General features: G+C 36.2%; 1 protein-coding gene across 1 annotated transcript in view; it reads left to right on the top strand.

Annotated features, from left to right (window-relative positions):
- Window positions 1-926: 926 nt before the first annotated feature.
- The window catches only part of SHQ1 (SHQ1, H/ACA ribonucleoprotein assembly factor), a 50,720-nt gene continuing 42,225 nt past the window's right edge, over window positions 927-9,421 (top strand). The window contains exons 1-6 of the mRNA XM_026857823.1: window positions 927-1,105; window positions 2,100-2,164; window positions 3,053-3,175; window positions 3,972-4,123; window positions 5,632-5,744; window positions 7,681-7,808. Of these exons, the coding sequence (XP_026713624.1) occupies window positions 963-1,105; window positions 2,100-2,164; window positions 3,053-3,175; window positions 3,972-4,123; window positions 5,632-5,744; window positions 7,681-7,808 (724 nt within the window). The 5' untranslated portion in view covers window positions 927-962. The remainder of the gene's footprint in view (window positions 1,106-2,099; window positions 2,165-3,052; window positions 3,176-3,971; window positions 4,124-5,631; window positions 5,745-7,680; window positions 7,809-9,421) is intronic.

The raw sequence follows: 9,421 nt of genomic DNA, 5'->3' as shown, positions 1-9,421 counted from the left end.
CCATGTAAATTCCTTCTCTCTTGCTAAATACACGTGCCCATGTACATACCTACATATAGTTCTGAAGAATGTTCATCTAAACTGTCCTTAAAAACACTTGGTGAAGTAGATCCCAGATACCCTCTATCTAGGTACATTAATTCAGTTACAACTACTGTAGTATTTATGTTTTCTTTGAATCTTCAGAAAGAATGTGAGTTTTTTAGAATGCTTCAAGATTTGTAAAAATGCTGCAAACTGATCAAAATAATAAGCATGTTCTTGGACATCCTCAGTGTGTCAACAGCTCATGTTTAAATTGTTCATACAGCTCTTGTGTTGTGAGCCCACTGCAAAGGAGCGTCTCTGACTTACTGTGCATGTGCTAGCCCAGTGGTTTATGCGTTAAATTTGATGCAAAGAGCAGTATATGCTCAGTGTGAATGCTCAGATATTGTTTGGGGTGTACTGAATCCATTGCTTGTTTTGTAGCTAACATATATATGAATTATAAAATAACAGCTCTAATTTTTTTAAGTATTACTTTTTTCAATATTTTTTAATAGTTTATTATCGGATCACAAACTAAAGATTTAACATCTGCTGTGTGTGGAATTATAAACAACAGTTACAAAAAGCTGCCAGGTTCTAGGACTGAATTTAGTGTGGGTTTTATGTGGAATAGAATAGATGCTTTCCTGTGCTCCAGATGTTTGCATTCATTTATGTTCAGTTGTTTCATTAAGGTGCAGAGTGGTGGTACCTTCAAATTTTTGGTAACGCTTTGTTTTGTTTTGTTGCTGTTGTCATGAGTGTTTTCTTGAGGATGTGGAAGATAATTCTGTGAGCCTCTGAAATGTTCTTACAGAGTTTTGAAGAGACACTATTTGCTCTGATAAATTGGAAATGACATTAATCTTTTCTTGTTCTCCCATTTTGATAGGGCCACACAGCCAGTGGTTGCTTTTCCTGCTGGATTCATCATGATAACTCCAGCTTTTGAACTGACCCAGGATCCGGATTTTCTTACAATAATAATTAAAGTACCTTACGCCAGAGCTTCAGAGTTTGATGTGTATTTTGAAGGGGAAGATTTTAAATTTTATGCTAAGCCATACTTTCTCAGGCAAGTAGTGGAGGGTTTTAAAATAAATTGGACTTCATAAAATAAGTAAAAGTCAGTAGAGAACAAACTTAATTTTGGTTCCTTCAGAGCATTCATCATCTGCAGCTTTTATACTGTTGACTGCAGACAGCCCATTTTGTGCAAAGAATTGTTTTTATGGATCTGGCCTCTTTGTTTCTAGGCATTAAATCATATTACAGGGAGTTAAATAGTTTTCTAGATTTACTTTGCAATAGATTTTTAATTGTAAAATGGCAAGACAATTCTTGGGATGTATATAGGTTGAACAGTATATGTGGTGAGGAGTGGATTTTGATGTGCTTGTAATAATATAAGGGGAAAACAGTCATGTGAGTGGTGGCAGTAGGAAGTGAGGTTCCAGGCTGTGTCTTTTCTCTAGGTAGCAAGTTCCCCACTGCACTATGGAAAAGGAACAAGAGGCAATCTCAGTACAAAAGTGTTAGGAGAACCTTTAGCATGTAACAACTGACGAACTAGTAACCTTTCTTATTTTCTGTTTCCCATATTCTTGGACAAGCTTCTCCTTTATACATTAGTGACCACAAGGGATTTCAGTGGGCTGGTAGAACACAGTGACTTAGTTATTCTGAATAAGCAATTCAAGAACTCTGGATAAGTTCTTGTATTCTGTCACTGTGGGTTAGCTTAGACTTTTTAAATTGCAGAATCTTCCAAGTGTTGCCCATAGTGCCGAGGGCGTAATCTCAGTAGTGGCTGTGACCTCGTCCAAGCTGGGAAACCAGGAGTCACAAAGTCTTTATCTCAGATGCTGATGTCTTGTGCCAATAGTTAGGGAGAAAGATTTTGAAGTACACAGAGATTTAACTACATGACTTCCATTACTATCAAAAGCAATCATGTAGTTAAGTCCTTTGTGCTGCTTTTGGAACGTGCCTTACATTTTTATAGTCTGAGATGTTAAATTGCAGAATTAGTCAGGCATTCAATGAGGCATCTCATTTTTTGACCGCAGATTGACACTTCCTGGAAGAATTGTAGAAGATGGCAGAGAAAAAGCATCTTATAATACAGACAAAGGTATTAGTTAATGTTAATTAGTTATGTGTCATTAAAAATGCTACTAACTCTCTTAACATTTTATACTTTGCACTAGAATTGTGTAGAACTTTAGTGATGTATATGATACTGTAAATAAATGTGAAGTTTCTCCTATGTTAGGTAGTATTAAAAAAAACCCTTCTCAGGATGTATTTTATGTACTTAGGCCATCCTTAAGCACAAAGGATGTGTTCAGAACTGTCCTAACAATGAAAAAAAAAAAAATGTACAAGTCATCTTCAAACCCTGTGGGGGCTAGACATGTTACCATACCAAGATCATTAGTAAATCTAATAAATCTACAAAGAAGTCAAGTAGGGCTGAGTAGAAATGAGATCATCCTGAGGCAGTCTCTTGGCTACATCTTGAGAGAAGAAGACATTAGACTTTTTCCACACCTTAAGGTAGAAGGTATTTTTGGAATAAAATATGTATCTTCTGGAATTATTGTATTCATTTAAAACAAACAGGATGAAAGCCTATAATTTGCTGCTTGCAGAGCCTTTATTACGTGCTTGACTTAAGACAATAATCAGTGTTGAATGTAGTTTCATATGATCATCTGTTGATGGCTTGAGTGGTGGAAGGATTAAAAATAAAATTTATATTCTGTTGGTTTTTGTTTTTACAATGTGAGTGAAGAGACTACCACTGATTTAATACTCTTTCATGCTCTGACATGAAAATATTTGATTTTTGTGAAACTTGTGAAGTAAAGTTAAAAGCGTGCACAGAGATTGATGTATAATAAAATGCTACCTGCATGTGTCCCAGTTTCTATGAGCCTTTTTCATTAAAGGAAAAATGCACATTTTTGTTTGTCTTGGATATTTTAATGCAATAACTGTATTCTGACTTTTCTTTAAGGAACTTTTACAATCCGGTTACCTAAGGAGATTCCTGGCCAATATTTTGAGGGACTGGACATGCTGACATCTCTTTTAGCACCAAAGAAATCAAGATCAGCAAAACCTTTAGTAGAAGAGATCGGTATGACAAAAAAAAAATCGTGTTTATAGTAGTGATAAATGTACATAATGAAACAGTTATAGATATACGTAGTAATATATGTAGAAAAACACAGTATTTCTATTACTGTCTAGTCCAAGGTATCAGAAGGGTGTGAATGAATCTGAAAGGACGGAAAAGTATAGAAATAAATGTGTTGAAGGTGATTTATGTGTCATCTTTATAGGCTTAGTTATGTTTACATTTTTCCAAAATGTGCTTAACATATGCTAATCCTCTGTAGGTCTTTGTACCCCTCTAGTGGCTGTATAACACACATTGGATTCTCCTGATTTCAAGAAGCTGGCACAACTGGACTGCTGGCTCAAATGGTAGAAGCTAATTAAAACTGCAGCTTGTAGCGAATTACTTGCTTAACATCGGTATTTAACAGACAAGAACGTTTGACTATCTGTTTAATTTTTTAATACTTATCTTAAATTATTGATACCATCACTTTGCTCCTGTCAGGGTTCTTTTAGCATCAAATTCTGATCTTGTTAAAATCAGTGGAACAATTATTTCAGCCCTTGAGGGGAGTATACTTTAAAACTTTAGTGTTCCCGGTCTTCATTTTTGAAAGTTGGAGAATTTGAAGCAGGACCTATGGATTACTGATGTAAGCATATGACTATATGACCCAGTGTTGTATAAGGTTTCTTTAAAAGAGGCAGTGGAATGAGAAAGGCTTGTTGTGTAATCAGTGTTTGCCTTTCTATTAAATTATATGTATTTTCTGTGTAGTAATTTTCTTTCTCTGAAAATGCAGTGTATACAGCTGCCTCTGCTGAGTTGTCTGAAGAGGAGGAAGAAGAATTTGATTGGGAAATAGAGCAGACCCCTTACCAAGAAAGTGTAGAAAACACTCTACCACTACAGCACTGTTATGGATTTGGAAATTTGCGGTCAGGGGTGTTCGAGCGGCTGCAGGTAGATGCGTTTTTATCTCTTCCTATCATAATAGTTCTGGGTAACTTTCTTGTTGAGTAGGCTTTCTGGCTCATTCCATAGTCAGGAGGAGCTCATTAGGTGCCTGTTCTCCATTATCCCACTCTGTGACTTAGAGCATTCTGCTTTTGCATGTAGTACAGACAGATCCTTGTTCCTGCAGAAGTAGGGAGTGGTTGAGACTGAATAAATTGTGTAGCAGAGTTGACAGGCTAATCTGTTTCTGTAATAATTTCAGTGTTAAGAGAAAGGATCCTTGGTAAAAATGGCCCCTGAAGGTGGGCTCCTGTCACCAGTATGGTTCAGTTGACCTGTGGAGATGTGGGGAAAAAGGCCTTTATCAAGTAGGCCACGTGCCAGGTTCTGGCAATCTACAGTCTACGGGCTGTTAACAGTTTGCTGTTGACACTTCTGCTTTATATTTGGTATTGTCTTCTATTCTGACTTCAAGTATACTTAACATCAATATACAGTATATTTCAGATGCCATGAATTTTAAGAAATAATTTTTAATAACTTTTAATAATTAAAAAAACCCTACAAAATAAAGTTGACTAATCTATAGGTCCTGTTATGGCCATTGCATTAATATTTTGTTCATTGTGAAATTCATGGTAACTTTCTCTGTATTTTTTATTTTAGACTTGATTTTCTCACAAGACAATAACTTTTGAAATGTGTTACTGTGCTGTTGTGTGTTCAGCAGTTTCTTTAATTCAGTAATAGATTGAAGCTAATCTACAACCTAGGTAGAATCTAGAATCTAATCTACGGACTAGGTAGTGTAATAATATTTATAGTGTACAGAGCTTTTATTGAAATAGTAGATAACTTAATTTTTTGTAGTGTTCTTACTATAAGCAATATAAGTTGTAGCTGTTTAGAGCAGCTTAATTATGTAACTGTAACTCATTATCCCATGAACTGTAGTATTTTCAGGGTTTGGAGCAGAAGGATTGCTATTTATAAAGAAAGTATTTACATTATGTTAGGATAGATACACTGGTTTATTGCCATGGAATTTGTGAAGAAGTACATTTTCCATCAGCATTAGCACTGCTTGATGCTTAAAATGGCACTGCAATTGCCCATTAATTAACGTATGTCCACTTCAGAGTGTGAGAATAATCTCAAAAGTCACAAAAACACTATCTATGTTTTTTGTCTTGCCTTTGTTGTGGTTTTGTGCTTTTGTTAAATGTTTCAAATTTTATCATAATGCAAAATAACCTGCCCACTCTATGATGAAATGGCCTGAATAGACTTCACAGTATCATTAATTCTAAGGAGCTTCAAATAATTGAATTTCCTTCGAATTTTGATGTTTTATTTGCACATTTGAGCCTGAATTTGGAAGATTTGAAAGGGAGGTTGAGGAGTAACTAGGGATTTCATTGTAATGCTGATAAGCATCCTTCCTAAACTCTTCCTAAATAAGTCTTGCATATCATACCCATGGCTTTGTCATCTAATTGTTATTCCATTTGCAGGATGAGCTCAGTGATGTTATTGACATTAAGGATCCAGACCAAACTCCTGCAGATGAACGGAGGAGGAAACGCCTGGCAGCTGAGACTGCCAAGTTTGATCCTGATCATTACCTGTAAATACTGATTTACTTCACCTGGTCAAGTAGAAGTACCTCAGTTAATATATTCACTTGTCTTTTCATGAATGATTGGTTTTGAGGTCACTTTTGGAAATAATAGCTTTACTTTTTATTTGTCTGTTTCTTTGTCTCATCACAGCAGGCCTTAGAGGGCATTCTGCAGCATGACACTGACACAAGACTTTGCCTATCTGTTTTGGGGTTTCTCTGCTGTTTAATTACTGCTAAAGTCTGTATTCAAGCAGGGACTGCTGTGAACTCTTACAGAACCTTGTTTCATAGTTTACTTCTTGAGCAGCTGCGTAGCCAATCCCTGCCTGCATTTTGGGCTGTAGATGTCAGAACTTTGTTTTCCCCTTGTGGAACAAGGATTGCTGAACCATCCTGGTCCATGAGGAAGTACATTTCAGTTTTGAAGTTACAAAGATTTTGCTTAGGCCACTTTAGTTTTTGCCTTCTTCACATGAAACCTTTTTACGGCAGAATGAGGAAAAGTTCCAAACCAAGACTTAGTGTTTCTTTGTGCTTCATCCCATGTAATGAAGGTTGAAATGATTTCTTGTGCCTTTCAAGTTTGGAGTATTTCAGGTCAGGTTAGGTTCATAAACTTCCAGAGAAGTAAACCAAATTGAAGCCATGAGATCTATTAATATGGTGATTCCTGCAAGCTGGATTTGGTGGGAGAAGGGTGTAGTCCCCAATAGGGACAACTAGTACCTGTGGTGTGCTCTGTCGAGGAGAGGTAGGCTCAACCCATTTTGAGTTGCTCCGGAAGGTATTTTTACAAGCGTGGAATTTTTCCGCAGTCAGGTGTTTCAGAGGCAGCTACATGTTATTCTGTAGCACATAAAAATTAGAAGAGCTTTCTCAAAACATCACTTGGAAGCACATTTCACTGGAACTGAATTAGTTGCTAACTTACAATGTGAAACAAATTAGACCCTATGTTCTAGCCTGACTTAATGGCTGTGTTTTGGGTGCTTCAGAACAGATGATACCTTCCTTCCACAAAAACTGATTTCCTGTGTACCCTGATGGACAGGTCTGGGAGAAATGGTGGCAAACAGAAGTGTTCTGTTGCCTTTGAGGAGAATGTACACTGAGTGATATCTTTAAGTTGTTTTATAAAGACACTGAAGGAAGGCATCAAACTCTGTTGATGTGAGAGCAAAGCAAATTCCATTCTGTGTTCAGTGAATTGGGCAGGTTTTGTATGATGATTAAGAAGGTAGTAAATTTCTCGCCTTTTTTCAGTTCTCAGTATTTATACTATTGTTTGGCTTGAAGAAAAAGCTAAAATGATGAGAGGAGGCTTAGAACTTGAATCCTTTAGTATAGATCCTCCCACAATTACTGTATTGAGATTTTTACCACAGTGGCTTTATATTGAGATAGAGGTAATCTCTCCCAGAATTCATGTACAACTCTTCTTTTTCTACCTTGCTACAGCAAGCTTTGGTTTACCTAAAAGTCAGTCCCCGTCCCTACTTTATGTTTGCCCTTTAGCTGTGTACCCTTCCTCTCTGAAGTATACAAAAGTATGCGGAAGTCAGAGAACTTCCCAGTAAAATCAGGTTTGCTGCCAGTGACGTTCTCTGAGAAGTCTTCTCTTTGGCCTGTTTTCCTTTAGATTCATCCAGAACAAGTCAGGGTTGTTCACCTTCATGTCATGCTGTAAGCTTATCAATTTCCTTGGCTTCTAGGGGGCTCAGGAAAGGTGGAGGAAGTAAGGAAGGGGTACTGTAAGATAAGAGAATATTGTTTATTCTTTTAATAACGATTATCTTCTGGTTTTAAGTCAAAGAACATATTTCTAACATATGGAAAATAGCCTGGAGCCAAGTCAGGTGTATTCTATGTATGCATTAAAATATACCCACGTATGCTATAAACTGAAGTAAATAACATATGACTTTATTCTTTTTCTTAGAGCTGATTTTTTTGAAGATGAAGCTATTCAGCATGTCTTAAAGTACAAACCGTGGTGGGTTGATGCTCATAGAAAAATGTCAGCCTTGCAGGGAGAAAGTCATCAGGAACGTGACACTCATACGTTTGGTGAGAACACATATATACACACACCTTGTTGCTTGAATGATAATTGCTGTGATGCCATGTTATATTCTAGGTTATTGTTCTTAAAGGAAGAAGTATGATTTTACACTACAATTTTCAGTCTTAACCATTCTTCATAGAGGAGTATTCTGTTGCTTGTCCTGTCCTCAAAGAAAAAAAAATTTCCGTGAGGGATAGTTATATGTTGAAATCTGAGACAGTTGTATGTGGAGCAGCTGACTGGATATTATAAAGTGGTTGTTTCATCTTAAGCATTTATCTGTTAGTTGTGTAGTGTAGTGCTAACACATTTTCACATAAGAAATTTTGGAGTTAACTGTTCATAAAGGCCATTCTGGAATTTCAGGTATCAATGAAGAGGAAGTTCCCATTTTAAGGGTATGCTGTAATCTTTTAAGATTTCAAAAGAGCTGTTAGTGTCAGTAAGTCATGGCATCTGAAATCAAATCAAACCTGTCTTTGTGTAGTGATTGTAATAGCTAGAAAATGGGTCCTTTGTTGCTGGTGCTCATCCCTTTTTAAATTCTTTTTGAGAAACTATTCTCCCTTTCCTAGTTGTATTTTCAATGGAAAATATAGTAAAAACTTCTTTGGGACCACTTCCAAATATGGTGCAGACTCTTCTCAGGAAGTTTTCCAAGAATCAGCTGTGGAAGATTTTACTAATATCAGCCCTTATCTCTGTTTGATGAGCATGTCTTCTGGAGAATGTTTTATTTTATTTATGTAGTACAACAGAAGTTTGTGGCATTTATTACTCTACTGTTATTTTTTGGGTCTTGGAGACTTTTTTCAAGGGAAAATCTTTGTGTTCTTTTAGAAACTAGAAGGGATGGTTTCAGGTTTAATAGATGACCTTGTAACAGAACTGTTAAAAGATAGAGATTACCTTTCTGTACACAGTGATTGCAGAGAGCATTACAAGTTACTATTATGCATATTCTTTTATTGTCCTTTGTTCATTTCCTATGTAGTATGAAAATCTGATATTACTGAAGTAGATAATGATAATCCCTTCACCAGAGGATCTTAACAAATATTAGTGCACTTATAATACCTGCACTTTCACATTTTGAACAGGAGAAGAACAATGGAGTTTGGGTAAATGTTGTGTATTTTACTGTGAATGTAATCTGATCTTCATTACTGGTCTCTTTTCAGCCTCTGAAACCAGAAATTGTTAATTATATCCATCGTAAGCGCTTGATTTAAAAAGCATTGGACAAAGGTACAAGAGCCTTGGAAATAGAATAATGAAGGGTTCTTTTGTTTGTTTTTATCCATTCACTCCTTAGTAAATGAAACACTGCTAATGTTTGCCTGTGTTAAGGAATATAATGAAAATGAAGAGCTGCTGGATGATTTTATCGATAAAGAGTGTTTCTACTCCAAATTGAGATTCTGAAGAAAAACACATATGTATGTTGCTGGGTTTTAGGGACAACAACAACAGAGAAACTACTCAAAAGCCTGGCAAGCCTGCTCATGCAGAAAATGGGACTAGGTAAAGCATGATCTTTTCTCTAGACCATGTTATACCAGGTATATAGTTAATAAGGATGATCAGAAAAATTTAGTCTGACCTTTGTATGGCT

Source organism: Athene cunicularia (genome assembly GCF_003259725.1).
Source record: "Athene cunicularia isolate RWA chromosome 12 unlocalized genomic scaffold, athCun1 chr12_part1, whole genome shotgun sequence".
Classification (NCBI taxonomy): Eukaryota; Metazoa; Chordata; class Aves; order Strigiformes; family Strigidae; genus Athene; species Athene cunicularia.
The sequence above is the reverse complement of the archived record's forward strand: the minus strand, read 5'-3'. Positions and strand labels throughout refer to the sequence as shown.